The sequence below is a fragment of the Lutra lutra genome, chromosome 16 (assembly GCF_902655055.1).
Source record: "Lutra lutra chromosome 16, mLutLut1.2, whole genome shotgun sequence".
Taxonomy (NCBI): domain Eukaryota; kingdom Metazoa; phylum Chordata; class Mammalia; order Carnivora; family Mustelidae; genus Lutra; species Lutra lutra.
Genome location: NC_062293.1, coordinates 57473084 through 57489666, shown reverse-complemented (window position 1 = coordinate 57489666; position 16583 = coordinate 57473084). Strand labels below are relative to the sequence as shown.

The 16583-nt window shown below is 47.4% G+C and overlaps 1 protein-coding gene across 5 annotated transcripts in view; it reads right to left on the bottom strand.

Moving 5' to 3' along the window:
- Window positions 1–16583, bottom strand: part of STX8 (syntaxin 8) — a 258686-nt gene that overhangs the window by 164616 nt on the left and 77487 nt on the right. The window contains exon 7 of one of the 5 annotated variants that reach the window (XM_047709081.1): window positions 394–446. The exons of 3 other annotated variants lie outside the window; for them this stretch is intronic. In XM_047709081.1, the coding sequence (XP_047565037.1) occupies window positions 409–446 (38 nt within the window). In that variant the 3' untranslated portion in view covers window positions 394–408. Of the gene's footprint in view, window positions 1–393; window positions 447–2731; window positions 2875–16583 lie in introns of those variants that run through there. One more of the 5 variants, XM_047709079.1, reaches the window with a different exon arrangement.

The window sequence follows — 16583 nt, the reverse complement described above, 5'->3', positions numbered from 1 at the left end:
GGAGCGGAGGCTTGGAAAGCAACCGAAATAGCATTTGACCTTTGGCCCCTCTGCTCTCCGCCTGGGCTGAGCCTCCGGCTGGGTTCACGGGGGCCACCGAGCAGCTGTCCGGTGATAACTGCTTTCATAGCTGTCAGCAACATTTGGTCAAAGCCAGTGCTGGGGCTGTTCCCACTCTCTGCGGATGGGAAAAGAGAGCCTGTGTCTCCCTCCATTTCTTCCCCCGCTTGAGCTATCCTAAATTAGGAAATCATCTGGATTTGTAAAAATAATCACTTCTTGGCATGGTCACGGGGTCTGCTGAAATGTTATTTCGGAGCGGAGAACGTGGATGCCTGCAGGTCACGATAGGAAATGAATCTGGCAATTTCGAAGAACACCTGCTGAAGTTCCAGGCCACCTCAGCATTCAAACAACGTGTCCGTCCTTCCAAACATCTTTTGTGTCTTTTATGAGAAAGAAAAAAAAAAAGTTCTAAGTTATTACACTTAGTATGATCCAGAAAACAGCCCTGCGTCCTCAGATGTGGATTCTGGGAGTTTTTTCCAACATTTTGTCACAGTTGAACAAACACTCGCGTACAGTCTACCGTATTTATATGCAGTATTCCGCGAAGCCTGGCAGTATCGACTGGGACAGCTTGGGCCTCGAGTGTCAGAAAATCCAGCTCAGGCTGGATCAGATGACAGAAAAGCCTTGTCCCAAGGGCTGAGATGTTCAGGGGGACACTGCAGGGTTGGCCGATATGGAAGCCTAGCAAAGTCGTCAAGTAGGTTCTTCTCACCTTCCTGTTAGCTACGTATAGCCGCCGTGACAAATTACCCACAGGTCAGTGTCTTAAGACGACGCAAACTGTCTGTCTGGCAGTTCTGGAGGTCAGAGTCTGATGTGGGCTGAAATGAGGGCGCCGCAGTGCGGCGGTGCTTTCTGGAGGCTCCAGGGGGCAATCCGCTTCCTTGCCTCTGCCAGCTTCCAGAAGGCGCCAGGACTCCCTGGTGTGTGGCCCTATCTTCGAAGCCAGCGGAGACTGCTCGAGGCTCTCACGTTGCTTTGCTGTGACACTGACTCTCCCTCACCCCCCTTCCAATTTGATTGACCTTTCTGATTTACACTGGGCCCGTGCAGATAATTCAAAATAATCTCCCCATCTCAAGGCCCACACCCTTAATCACACGTGCAAAGGCCTGGTTGCAGGTACCAGGGACTGGGGCACGGGATCTCTGGGGCTGCTCCTGGGCCAACCAGGAGCTCTATTTCTCCAGCCTCGGGGACATCTTTGTCCCCAGACTGGCTCCCTTCACAGGCATAAAACAGTACTGAGAGTAGTCTGAGTGTCACATCCAGATGCACCTTCTGGAAAACGAAAAGGGGGAGCCATCTCTTTCTTAAAAGAGAAAGAAAAACTTTGCCGGGGGCCCTAGAACAGGTCCTCCTTTGTCTGGGATGGGCCACCTGCCCGTTATCAATCTGACTTTTGACAAGGAGAGTGGGTTCACTGTGATTGGCATAGACTAGTAATTTGGGAACGGCTGTCAGAGAGTCAACCATCAAATTCACTATAATGTAGCAAATGCCCAGCAAGGAAGATAATTACTATCTACAGAATACTTAGCTATTTATGAAAGATGGAGGAGTTGGTTTGAAATCCATTGTTTGCCATCAAAAACAAAAGCCTTTGGATATTGTAACAGTGTTGTCAACAGTGGTCATGCCTCTGAGAAGCCCACCCTACAGCTGGCTAGAAAAAGACGAGAGGTCCCCGTGCTTCAAGTCTGTCGTCATGTTCGTGCTCCTTGGAGCCTGTCCAGAAGCCAGCATCCCCAGCACCGGGCAAGTGTGCCTGAGAGGCTGCCCAAAGGACTGCTCCCCAAAATGCACACACTAGGCGTGATGAAACGAAACTGAAGCAGAGCACTCGAAGGCTTGAATTTTATGGGCATATCAGGCAGGGTCTAATCAGGAGACACCTATCACACCGCTAATTTTAACAGCGAGAATTTAATACAGAGAATCGTCAGCTAGATAGAGAGTCGTTAACTGCTTAACGGAAAGGGTGGACACCCAACTCTAAGGTTTCATGGAAGCTGCACAGGTAAGAAAAGGAAGCAGTTAGAATGATTAACATTGGAAGCCTGGAGAGCACCTGGTCGGCACAGTTGGTGGATCACGTGCCCTGTTCGCGAGGTTGTAAGTTCAAGCCCCACGGTGGGTGTACGGATTACTTGAAAACAAAATCATTTTTTTTTTAAGATTTTATTTATTTATTTGATAGAGACACAGTGAGAAAGGGAACAGAAGCAGAGGGAGTGGGAGAGGGAGAAGCAGGCTCCCCACTGAGCAGGGAGCCCGATGCGGGGCTCGATCCCAGGACCCTGGGATCATGACCCGAGCCAAAGGCAGACGCTCAATGACTAAGCCACCAAGGCGCCCCAAAAATAAAATCTTTTTTTTTAAAAGATTTTATTTATTTATTTGACAGACAGAGATCACAAGTAGGCAGAGAGGCAGGCAGAGAGAGAGAGAGAGGGAAGCAGGCTTCCTGCCGAGCAGAGAGCCCGATGCAGGACTCGATCCCAGGACCCTGAGATCATGACCTGAGCCGAAGGCAGCAGCTTAACCCACTGAACCACCCAGGCACCCCCCAAAAATAAAATCTTAAAAAAAAAATTAGAAGCCTGGAGTTAGGCTTTGTGGAAATGCAACTCAACTTTTGGAGGAAGAGGTGTTGCTTCGCTGGTGCTGGGCTCTAGGGAGGAGCTCCAGGAGAGGCAGGACCTGCAAGTGAGCCGGTGGGAGGTAAGCTGGAAGGTGCGAGGCCCTCTGCGTCTTCTGACCTTGCCACGTCCTTCCCCTGCTTCCTGCCGGTGCAGCTTCCTGGAAGGCAGCGGCAAGGCAAGAATGTGCCCTGCGGAGTACCAACCGCGGCGTCATGGAGCAGGGTACCAAGAGGCCTTGGAGCTGACAGGCAGTGGCTTAATAAAGAGCACAGTAGGGTGCCTGGGTGGCTCAGCCAGTTAGGCATCTGCCTTTGGCTCAGGTCGTAATGCCAGAGTCCTGGGATCGAGTCCCGCATCAGGCTCCCTGCTTGGCGAGGAGAATCCTTCTCTCTCTCCCTCTGCCCCTCCTCTCACTCGTGTTCTCTCTCTCTCTGTGTCTAATAAATGAATAAAATCTTAAAACAAAAAAAAAAGTGCATAGGAAGCACAACCATGTCCCCCTCTTTCTGGCACTGGATCGTTCTGCATCTTTGGGAGCTTAGGGAAGAGACGAGTGGGCTTCAGGGTATACACAGCAGTTTTAAGGCATCAAATCCTTCACGTTTTGCGACTGCTAATTTAAGTTTCTTCCTTCTGTGGTCACAGCCCAACACTCACTGCTGACTCCTGGATGTTCTCACTCCCCCTCCTTCCTGGGGGCACAGGGTGGACAAGGCCACAGGCATATTGGTACCACAAATACCCCTTTAAAGGAGCTACTAGTTCACGAGAATGCCTGTGTATCCCCCGGGGAGGCAGGAAATACGCAGCATAGTTACAAGAGCAGACTTCGTCGTGAGGCAGATCTGGGTTCAGATCCTACTTCTGACACCCAGTAGCTGTGTGGGCCTGGGACCTCAGCCGCCTCAGCCTCCCGTTCCCGGGGTGTTACATGGGGGCAGTCACGGTACTGACCTCATAAGGTTGTTGCGGAGATCAAAGTAACAATGACCACCATGGTACTTTCCACATTTGTGTCACCTGGTTTTATTTTGAGAGTAGTGGACAACATCACATCAGTTTGGGTGTATAGTGTGGTGATTCCCCAAGTCTATGCCCCATGACACTCGCCACGCACGTAGCTACCACCTGTCACTATACGACATTATTACACCCCTAACTCCATTCCTCACGCTGTGCCTTTCATCCTTGTGGCTTGTCTGTTCCATCCCTGGGAGCCTGGACCTCCCACTCCCCTTCCTCCACTGGGCCCATCCCCCATCCCCCCCCCGCCCCACAACTGGCGACCACCAGGTTGTTCTCTATTTACGTGAGTCACACAGCAGCCTAAGAGAGAAAAACACCCATGCCTGCTTCTGCTGAACCTGCTTTGTAGCCTTCCACGGCTTTCCTACTGCCAGGCCAGCTCTGATCTCAGTGTATTATATCTACTTTTTCACAAGTATGTCTTCCAAACTACAATGAGTTAGTGAAAAGTGGAACTGTGTATTCCCCACTGTGGACACAGTTCTGGAAAAAAATGCCGTTTGCCTCCTTGACAGATCCTAACATGGATGAATCGAAAATATGAGCTGATCTATACAATCCCACCCCAGCAAAATAGAAGAGGGCAAATTTTCGTTGTGTGTATTCAGGGTGGGGTGAGATAGATGAGTGCACCGGGCAGTTGTGTCTATCAGAGTCACCTGGGACTTTTTTCCACACGCACACACCCTGCCCTACCATCATGCTAGATTTTGGCTCAACCCCCTTAAGGAAATTATTAAGACAGGATTCCTTCAGGAGCTAAAAACCAATATAAACAAGAGACAGCCTTGTTTTCCCAGTAGCAGTGGGCCTGCCGTTAAGTCCAGGTATCTAAACCCAAATGCGAGGGGACAGTGACTTCGCAGAGAGCCAGGGCCAGTGGAAAGCGGGCGAGGGCATCAGGAGAGCAGGGACCACAGTGGATCGGTCTGCTGGAGGGAGACACAGTATGTCTCTTGCTCAGTCACATACAGACAGAAGCCAGAGCACAGGGCAATTATATAAGGAAGCGCAAAGCCCCCAGTGAAAGCAACAGGGAACCCCCAGTTCGACCTCATAATAAAGACATCTAACCTAGTAGCTTGATGACCCTTGGACACAAACCAAAGCAGAGATCATTCGTGACTGAATAGAACCTCACTGCAACCCCAGGTTCTTTCCCCTTTCCAGGATTCTGGTCAGGAAAAATCCCACAGGACGATAGAATATGCTACACAACCCTAAATAACAATCATCTGGGAACAACGTTCCTTTTACTAAAGTGGGCTGGAACACAGAAGGATTGTTGGAGGGACCTTCTGGATTCCTCTCCACTGGGGCAGTATTAGCTGAGGAAGTGAGACAGAGAACTAGCTAGAGAAATGTTCCAACTGAGGCCATGGCTATCCTCCCCAGGTACCAGCACATGGGGACCCAATGTGTAGGGTACAGCTCTACAAAGTCCAAGGAAGAAATACTCACTCATGCTGGGCCCTAGAGAGAGGGAAGCAAGAGCTCCCCAGTCTTCTGCAGAAGGGGTAAGAAGGTCTCACTGAGGAGAGTTGAGGGAAACCAGGAAGAACAGGTCCCAGAACAGAGTGGGCACTCCAAGTGGTCACAGCAACGTTTATATATAATATAAATAATATAACATATAAACACAGTTATATGTTTGTGTCCCTGCTGCAGAACTACTGATAATAAAAGCTATCGCTGGGATCGGTTTCATTCACAGACTTCCATTCTTTCCATTTTCCTCAAGAAAAATAGTTTGAACTCTCCAGTTCAAAGTGAGACATTTTATTTATCGCAGGACTGAAATATTCTATTTGCGACTGCGACCGTCTGGGCCATGCACCTTTCTTGAGTCCGATTCTTAAAAATCAGCAGCTGCAAGAGGCGATTATCAAAGAGAACAGGTGCTTTCGAAAAAGATTTTCTGGGGTGTTCCCATAAAGACAAAGGTACGCTGAGGGATTTGGATGGTGGCTTGCAATTACCATCAATCAATGCCAATCTGCAATTATTTCAGGAACACAGGCACGACACAAGGCAAGTGTTTACGCCTCTGTCATAAGTCTGCTGCTCGGCATAAACCTTCATCGTGGCTCAAAGTCAGGGGCGCGCCTTACCCGGAGTGGGCTGGGTAAGTGACTGCTGAACGACTTTCTGGCTTTCCACAAAGGGGCACAAGAAGGAAAGAAAAGTGATTTCAACATGAAATCAAGCCACGATCTCTAGTCTCCAGTACTTGTTAAGCACCACACCGAAATTCCTAGAGGGCTCTCCGCACTGAGAAATGTCAAGTGTGTGTCTTAAGTGAAGAGTGTCAGAAGCGGGCACGTGATCTACGCTCAAAGCCACGGCAGCAGCCAGACCCGGGGCCCCAAGTGCCCTCTGATGCCCATCTCAGCCTCTTCAATACACACTTTCGGTCATGCCTTTGAGCTTTCTGAGGTTTTAATGTATGCTCCGCCATGCAACCTTTCAGAATTCTTCTCCCCTAAGTCATCCAATTTTCTCTCCTTTCTCCCCAAAAGCACTTCCTCGGTCACAGGAGGGGGATTACTGCTTCAGGTTTTTTGTAGTGTGCGTGCGTGTGTGTTTTACCTCCCAACCGGAGAAATGTCAGGCATGTTATTTTCTGAGTGATTTAAACAGCTCTAGTGTTATACCTAAACAGAAAGAACAAAGATGCTAAAATATCCATCATTCCGCCCAGTCCATCTGCCGGGAGTAGCTACAAAGGGCAACGCAATGCCGTCTCTGGGCTGTGGGCCTCCAGCCCCGCGCAGCTCGCGAACACCCCTTCTCCTGAACATATGGGGCCATCGCGGGAAAGCCTCTGCCTCGGTGAACCCTGACTGGCCAATCAAAACCAGAAAGTTTCCCAGTCCAGTGACTAATACCAGAAATGAACTGTGCGTGGTGAAAAGGGAATGGTGGTGCGCTGGAGAAATTTATACCCTGACATCAGTCGTATCACAGGTGTGCAGGATCACCTGGAGAAACGGAACTTTCCGGAGGGCGAGAGTTCAAACACTTCTTCAAGCAGCTCGCCTGTCATCACTGGGTATGAAACACTGAATGGCCCCTCCACGGTGTCTGGGCGCCGCGGCCCCCGGAGCCGCCACGGACTGAGGACTTCCAGGCCTTGAGCTGGGCTGGTCACTGCGCTGAGCGCCTGTGTGATCTTGGTATAATCCTCACAGCCCATAAGGTAGGTGTTATCATCCACGGTCTCCATGTGGGGAACGAAGCTTGGAAAGATTAAGTAAATTGCTCTTGGTCGTGCCACTACGGGGGTAGGTGGGGGGTGGGAGGGGGAAGGGGTGGGGGGTGTCAGCTCCAATTCCAAAGCCTTTGTTCTTGCCCACCCTATGCTCAGTATTCTTCTTCCCCTTCCTTGTGCCCTCACGGTCACAGAAAATGGTAAAAAATTAAATTAAATTAAAAGTAAATAAGAATAAAATAAAATAGGGGCACCTGGGTGGCTCAGTGGGTTAAAGCCTCTGCCTTCAGCTCAGGTCATGATCCCAGGGTCCTGGGATCGAGCCCCGCATCGGGCTCTCTGCTTAGCAGGGAGCCTGCTTCTTCCTCTCTCTCTGCCTGCCTCTCTGCCTACTTGTGATCTCTGTCAAATAAATAAACAAATTAAAAAAAAATAGATTTTCTAAAAAAAAGAATAAAAAGAATAAAGGAAAGCAAAAAACTACTGGGAAAAGCAGATGAACCCCAACAGGTACAGGGTGTGCAGGACAGTCTTGAAAAATCCACAGTATGGGGGATGACCTATCCTCCAAGGAATGGACTCAATTCGCTAACCACCGAGAGAGATAAATTAAGGAGTTCTTTTTTTTTTTTTTTTTAAGATTTCATTTATCTATTTGACAGAGATCACAAATAGGCAGAGAGACAGGCAGAGAGAGAGGGGGAAGCAGGCTCCCCGCAGAGCAGAGAGCCCGATGCGGGGCTCGATCCCAGGACCCTGAGATCATGACCTGAGCCGAAGGCAGCAGCCCAACCCACTGAGCCACCCAGGCGCCCAGGACTAACATTTTGATGGGGCAACAACAGAATTCAGAAAAAAAGGACTGGAGAGAGGTTTGCGAGCTCTTCAAATTCTACATGAACCACGAGGGCACCTGGGTGGCTCAGTTGTTAAGTATCTGCCTTCGGTTCAGGTCATGATCCTGGGATCCTGGGATGGAGCCCCACATCCGGCTCTCTGCTCTGTGGGGAGCCTGCTTCTCTATATGCCTCTTCCCGCTGACCCTGCTTGTGCTCTCTCTCTCTCTCTCAAATGAATAAATAAAATCTTAAAAAAAAAAAAAAAGAACATGAAAAACTCAGTAAGTATGTTATGGATTCCTAGCCAGTTTCATCATAAAATTAACAGTGATGTTAAATTCCCACCCTGCTTTCTCACAACGAAGTGAAACAGACCTGTGTCCAAAAAAGCCCTCGTCCTACCTCCCACAGCCTGACGGGGTTAACGGGCACAGCGGCGGGGAGCCCAGCGGCTCCACAAGAAGCCATGGGATCTCAGCTCCACAAGCCCCCACCTGCGAAGCACAGGAGTGAGCCCTTTACACGTTTGCTCTCAACTCCTCCCAGCCAAACCCCGGTGAGGTGGGCACTTCGTTGTCCCATTTGAAAAATGAGAGAACTGAGCCGCACAGAGGAATTAAGTCATGTGCTGGAGTCTCAGGCTTCACCGCTTGGGCCATGCTGCAGGTGCTCTGGGGTGAAACACGGTGCCTGCCCTTCTAGATTCCCCAGGGACGTAGAGGTAGGGGCCCCCCCACCTCCAGGGTTAGGGAGCAGAGGGAACACCCATCCACTCCTCCTGCGCGGACAACACCGTAACTGGAGGACATCGGCAAGAAGGACCTTTCTCTTCTCCTTGAGAGTTCATCTCCAGAACTTTCTGGAGAAGGGATCACTTGGGAAGAGGGAGAGGAAAAGTGGAAGAAGAGGTGTCCCAACTCATGACTTCCACGTGCTCATGCTTCTCGGAAAGGTAGGACACGGCACCCCGAGAAGGAGGGGAAGTGGCGGCGCTCCCCGCACTACGCAGAGCCACTCACGGGGTGGGAAGTCTCCGGTAAGAGACTCCAGGGGCCACCTGCTCTGACCCTCCCAGTAGTTGGAATCTCCGCAGGCGTCCTTATCCGACACAGTAGTGACGGATACTTTCATACACATTAACTCAGAATGGCTCCTGAGTGGACGTCAGATACTAGAAGACGCTTCGTGGAAGGGCGTTAACTCTGTGCTATTTTAAGAAGCAAAAAGAACAGAAAAGCTAATGCCTAAGGAAAACCATCTCATTTCCGACTGAACTGAGAGCTGGGCTCTGTAAATGGTTTCTTGTGGGGAAGTTCACCAGTCTCCAAATAAAAATCTGCCCGTTTAATCCTTCCCTTGATTAATTAGTCAACAGTGAGAATTACCAACGAAGTGTGAAATTTTTAAAATACAACTATAAAGTCTGACTGGTTCGTTTTTGCTTTTGTTTTTTTGTAAAGTAAACGGGGTGTGATGCTGATGCAGGGGGTAGGGTGCTGGCACTTATGAGATAAAGCAAATAATCATTTCTATTGGGTGTGGGGTCTTTATTCATTCTGAAAAGAACCCTTTATATCTACTGAGACGTTCCAGTTGTTCTTTAAAAAGCTTTCACGGGACAAGTTTTGAAACCTAGAAGGCCCTAAAACAGAGAGTTCCCATAACAGTACATATTTAACTCTAAGGGGTAAAGGTGAAAAGACAGTGTTCTGTATTTTTATCCTAACTACTAACAAAACTATGATTAGAAATCCGGTAGAATATTCTGGTTCAATTTCAAGGACTTATAAACATCTTTTTGAAAATGCTGGCTATGGGTCAGTCATTTCCAGAGGCTTGCATTCTAGCACATTCCATGTGACCTGCTGATATCTGACTCTAGAGACCCAACAAATTTCAGAAGCTTAAAACCGACCCAATGTGTGGTGGACCCAAAGGAGATGCACCAACCACTTCCCCCTTCAAGGAAGCACTTCTGGCCCAGGTATGTGGAGTGTTTTGAGCACATGGCTTTTACCATCAGCCTCCTTAGGGATTGTCTCAAAGGCACAGAGCTATCTTGCCCAAGGACATTCTACATGTAGAATGTAGGCATTCTACATCCAATGACTGCTTGAGATGGGGGCATAAAGGCTCAGCCCTGTGAATTCAAGGCCACTGACAGGCGATTTGGGCTGCAAAGTTTCCCACGGTGTTGGCTCAGGCTGTCTTCAAGCTCAGCTTCTCCCTCTGCCCATCCTGCTTACGTGATCTCCCTATCTCAGTGAGATGGTCCCACAGGTGCTCCTTAGTTAACATCTTACACACTAAACTCCCTCCTGAGAACCTTGCCCAAGCCTGCCCCGAGCCAATGGTTCTCCGCTCATTCCATATCCAGTGAAACATGCCACACCCCAACACTGACGGGTCGCACATGGGCAGAGAGACGGTGGCCAGGTTCTGACACGGCTCACTGCTGGTTCTGGCACTGCTCCTCTTCCCACAGATTTATTTAAATCAAACAATTGCTGTAACACTTTCAAATAACTCTCCCCAGAATACCTTGACTGCCCTAAACCCAAATAATGCCACCAATGTAGCAACTGGCAGAGCTCCACAGTCAACAGCCACTCTTCTTGATCTTGTTCTCCCTCCTCTATCACTACTATTAAGAGATTCAGGTCAAGAAACATCTAAACTGCCCCATCTTCTAGACCCAATCCAAACAGCATCTAGACATCCCAGTGTGACAAGGAAAAAACAGGTCTTCATTGAAGCTGCAAATTCTACCCTGTATTTCACTGACTCAAAATGTTGAGGATCCCAAATTTGATGGGTTTGAAGAATATGTAAAACATCTGGCTAGATGATGAATGCCTCTTGAATCTACTGGTGCTTCATGTACAAGATGAAGAGACAACATCCAAGATAACAGATGATTTCTTTAAATGTCACTTAAGAAGCGTGAACACCTAAAATTCTACCTTGAACACGAGAGTAGATTTTATATCTTACCCAGATCCGAAGGATGGGATGTCAACAGATACAGTTTTTATTTGGTTCATTAAATCTTTAAGGTCATAAAACAGGTAATACACAAGCTCTGTGATTCTATTTATGTGTACCTTAGAAGGAATTTCTGGGTGTTACTGTAAATCCTCATGTACTGTCTAATGTGTGTGTACTCTGGATAAAGTTTTACATTGTTCAGCTCTCACGGTCTCTTCAGAACTGTATGATTTCCTCTGAGGCTTTGGATTTCACATTGCCTTTGATTTTTTTTTTAAATATATTAATTGACATGGGTCAGGGCAATGATGGATTGGTGTCTTCCTCCCATTGAAGCCTAATGGGTAAATTTTGCTTATACACTAATCACCTATTCCAATTCAACAAGAGTGACGGATACATTTTGTTACACTGATACCAAAGAGTTAGAAGTACGCTGACCTCAACTACTTTCAAAATGCTTTCATCTCTGCACATATTGAAACTTCTTACAATAAAAAAAAAAAAGATCTGTTTTGAAGGTAAAATTGACCAATCTTGAAATTGAAAGGTAAGATATATGTAGGAGTCAAAGCTGTAAGTCAAGTATTTGGGAAGTAAAGACTGACCGGAAGCTTATTAAGTTCAGAAAAACTTTCATACTTTTTCTGTAAATACTTTTTTTTAAAACTGTGAATCAGAACAGCCACATTTGGAACACTTTCTGTCCTCAGTCAATATTTTTAGATAGTTAGGACCTGGTCCTGAGCCGAATCTGGGCTTGACTCTGGAAAGCAAATCTTTTCACAGCTGCCTTGATGCACAGAAAGCTTTCTAAAAACAGACACTCTAAGGTCTTTTGTTCACATGGTCACACACCGGTGCACAGATGTTCTGGTATCTACTATGGTCACAGCAGTCCTGATAACCAAAATCAATTTTTCCTGTCTTTAGAAAAAAGACGGCACCATAACAACCACATCCAACAGATCTCAAGCTCCTGTGTGTTTGAATGAACATTCCATTTCTTTCTCCTGCCCGAGTGCTGTGTGTCCATTTTGGATTGTCTATTGTATTTAGGTATTTATGCTTTGATTCGCAGTAATTTCTCATGTTATAGAACTGATCTGCATTGCACACAAGCTGTAAATAAAAGGAAATGGCAGAAAGAGTGAAAAAAAAATGAAAATGAAAATTTAAAAAAAACTAAATTCCCTCCTGAGTCTTCTCCCGAGAGAATCTAAGTTGTGACTCAATTCCTTTCTGCATAAGAAAAGGACGCTTGATTTTCAAGCCTAAGCAGCACAGGTTAAGGCAAGGAGGCTGAAACAGTTTTCCTACTTCTCTTGGCATTCCTCCTCTATGCGACCACACTCCACAGTGCTCCAAGAGTCAGCCTAGAAAAAGACGAGGCAGTCGGCCCGCGTTGCTCCTTTGCTTTATTCTGATTAGATAAAGGAGCACAAGAGAACTTTCAGAGAGGCAAGCTCGGAGGTACCTGGTCAGCCCAAAAACAACCTCAAGCAGGGAGAGTAGCACTGGATTTGGTACTTTCATGTACTGTGCAGTCCTAGACTATCAGACACACGCCATTCCAAACCCAAGTGTAAGTCCACACCTGTCCGTCTCTTGACACACAAACAGGCATGCACTCCATGTCGTTCCCTCTTCCTTCACACGGGAAACTGAGGCCTGACAAGAGCAATGTTAGGTTCCAGGTACACAAGTACACAGAAGATGAAACATGAATACAGTCATCTCATTAATTTACACCCTAAACCACTTCTTCTAGCCCGAGCTCCTCGTGAGCCTGCCCAAAACACATCTCCCATAGAACGCCACCAACTGACTTCTTCCTACATCCTCTACCCATTTCTGGCAAGAACAAGTACAAGAGAAAGTATTTTTTTTTTTTTTTGAAAACAAAGCGAAACAAAAATGGCTACTCTTAGGCTCTTTGACGAAAATAATGAGCACTCACCATACTTCCACCCCTAGAGACTGGCCAAGCTTGGAACGAGTGAAGTATTACAAATCTGCCACGGCAAGAGTTAGGAGTGAATCCTAAAGATCATTACTTTTCCTTTTCTTTACTTTTTGTTTTTTCTTTTGGAGAGAGACTGCGAGAAAGAGGAGGGGCAGAGGGAGGCAGAGACAGAGAATCTCAAGCAGACTCCACACCCAGCACGGAGCCCAACACAGGGCTCGATTGCACAACCCTGAGATCATGACCTGAGCCGAAACCAAGAGTGGACACTTAACCAACTGAGCCCCCCAGGCACCTCCCCCACAAAGGGTCACTTCTATACACAGGGCCTCAAATTTTCTTCCCCAAACAACCCCAAGGGATTCAGATACACATCGGGATCTCCTTAAGTCCCTTATTGGTAAGTACATAAACACTCAGTAGGGGCATCACTCAATATATTCAGAGGACGATTATAAACATACTCTAAAATACTAGCTGTTAATTTTTTTTTTAAAGATTTTATTTATTTATTTATTTATTTGGCAGAGATCACAAGCAGGCAGAGAGAGAGGAAAGGAAGCAGGCGCCCCGCTGAGCAGAGAGCCCGATGCGGGGCTCGATCCCAGGATCATGACCTGAGCCAAAGGCAGAGGCTTTAACCAACTGAGCCACCCAGGGGCCCCAGCTGTTAATTCTTTAATACAGCTAATTGTGCTTATGGATTTCACACTAACCAAACTGACTGACAGAACGATTTTATCTTCAGTATCAATCCAGTTCCTAAATGATGGCTTAAAATGACTACAATAATTTTAGTAGTAACAGAAATACAATTAAAGGTCTTTATCAGTGCACTTGAAATGTTTTCTCCAAGATTTCCCTCTCCTGGCAGGACTGTCCAGATGGAAAGAGAACATCATGTCTCCCCCCAGAATAAATGGTCAGAACCACAGCATGTTCCTGCTCTAGCTGCTTTATGGATTCTAAGTCCATTCAAACTGCTGCTCAACCCTTCTGCTCCTCCCTTACGCGGTCTTTCCCTGCCTGAGCACTTGGTCCTAACCAGACCACTTCCTTCCTGCTGGCTTCGGGTTTTGTTAAAGTTCTCCCGTCTCTTTCACCACCCCAGAGGCTCAACAACTTCCACTGAGGAAAGCACATTCTCTGACACTCCCGAAGAGAGGTCTGGCGGAAGGCCACCAGGCATGGAACGGGCCCCTCACTATTCCAGAAGACGCCATGAAGGGCTCACGTTCGTCTTCCGTCGCCCGCATCCTCTTTGCCCCTCGCCTTCTCAAGAGCACAGGCCCACCTCTCTCATTCTTCCCGAAATCCTCCCATCACAGACAGACCCAATAGCGTAATAAATAAATCGTGCTTGGTGTAGGCCTCTTTGGAAAAACAACAACAATAAAAAAAAGAGTTGACACAGCAGGCCTAAGTGCTTTTCTCAGAAAGGCCTACTTACAAAATTGGCTCTTGGCTGGTGTTTGGGAAGCTGGATTTTCAGAGGGTTCCCACCATTCAGTGATTGCTCATCTGTGTTCCTAAACTATATAAATAACAGTTTATGCAGAACACCTGCTCTCCTTCTGGGGGGGCTGAAAGCAGGGACCGTGCCAGCCAAAGACTGCCTTGGTGACCGACACCCTCCAAAGACCCTGGGCCCTGAGTTTCTAATGAGCTTCCTGGTTGGCAATGCTTCACAGGTCACAACTCATTGTTGGGCCATTGCAGGTCTGCAACTTCCCTGCAAAGGGGCCCATTAGAAGCTCACGCCTGCTCTCCCGTGTTTTGTATTTTTTCACTGTAACAAATCATAACTGTGAGCATAGCCAGAGTCAATTCTTGTTATTTGTGGTAGTTTTATAGTCATCAAGGGCCCTGAATTAGCAAATGTTCCTACAGGAAATATGTGTGTCTGTGTACACATTATACAAATATGCCCCATTTTTCCGAAGTTCACATTATGCCATTCCCCCTTTATGAAAGGCCCACTACATTAAGGCCTGTTTCTGCTAACCAAAATACATCAAAAGAGGATTTTTTCCTTTACAAAAAAAGCAAAAACAGCATTCAGCATTCGTTTTGTGGTGAGCTATTACAGAGGGAGCACACACCCCAAGCAGCGCCGCCATGTTCCTTCTCCAGTTACTATGCTCAGCGTCTCGGCATCAAGCTGCCATACTTAGGAACTGCCGTCTGCGACCGTCTGCATTTTGTCTTGATTTACTTTGTGCATCCGTTAGCAAGATGTGTCCTAAGTTATCAGAAAAGCCTGAGAGAGGTTATTTTTTGGGTGTGGGATGCTCAAAAATTTCTTCTATGTAAATTAATAATAATTGCTTCTTTGCTTTATGCCATTTTGGCTTATGAAAGACTTCAGGAATGCTCTACTTTTGGATGGTGAGGGAAATCTGTGTGTTTGTGTGTGTATCTAATTTCACAAAGATTATATCTTAAATCCTAAAAATGAAGTCTTCCTGGTAGATACTATTTATTTTTTAAAAGAAAAACAAAGTTCAGAAGAGTTTCATGACTTGCCTGAGAACTCCGCGCCACCACCCCCCGCCCCCCCCGGCCCACTGAACACAGCTCAGAGAGTTGGGATTCCATCCCGTCCACCTGGCCTCAGAGTGAGGGACTCTCCATCCTCAGCTCATCTCTATGTAAGAGCAAAAGCAAAAAGGCAGAGCATAGCCTCGTTTGACCTTGGCTGAGGAGGTATGCACCAGATGATTCCAAGTTTTCACCTCTTTACAAGCATCTGGGAATTACTGCAAAACCAACGTGACTACTGATCTGAGGGTCACAAACGTAAGTAGGCATGTCTATGCTGAGCGCTTCCAGCAAACTGCGGATTCTGGAGTGGTCTTGGGGACCCCCGACACAGCCTCCAAGGAGAGCTCCAGGTTTCCTCTTCCTACCAAGGCACCAATGAGGAGGGATGGTACTATCACTGGGCCCAAGTGGTAGGATGGGGAGCTTCCAGGGTGACCTCTTGCCATCTGTGATGGCTTTGGCCTTTCTTCTGAGATTCTCTTTGGTCTCTCGTTTGGTGTGCTTTTCTGTCAGCCATCCTCCACTTCAGCTGCTATGGCTGGCCTCACAGTCTCCCTCTTGGAAGTCAAATAAGAACTGTGGTAAAGCCCAGGGAGAGAGGAAGCCTGATGAATCACCTAGGCTGGCCATCCTGCGGTGGAGGATAAATGCCCTTTTCCTTGACAACTGTTTCCATAGATTCTTCCTTTGGAAAATTCTTGCTTCTCCCTCATGAGATGGCCTTCCAGACTGGCTTCAAGGCCAGAGTAGAGACCAAGACCTAGGCCTAGAAGAAAGGGATGAAGAAGGCCCTAGACTAGACAGGCATGTCAATGCGTGGGGCCCGATCTGGGTCAAACCTCGGTCATCACCAGAGTTAAAGCTGGTTGAGAAACATCACAGGTGCAAGCCTTGGTATTGTTTTTTGCAGAGTCAACAAGTTCAAAGAATCTGGGGTCTTTGTGTGACCAAAGATTTCGTCAACCGTGCCTACGTAATGAAGCCTCGATAAAAACTCTCCAGCGATGAGGCCTGGGGAGCTTCTGGGCTGGGGAAAACACTAATGTGCCTGGCAGGTGATGTGTCTGGAGAAGGCATGGACACCTCCACCCAAGACCTTGCCCTACGTACCTCCTCCATTTGGCCTTCCTGAGTTGTATCCTTTATAAAACAAAACTGGGATCGTGGTATAGTGTTTCCTGAGTACTGTGAGTAGGGTCAGCAAACTACTGAATCCCAAAGGGGTATTGTGGGAACCCTGTGTTTACAGCCAATGGAGCAGAAGTACTTACGGACATTTAGGACCTGAGGCT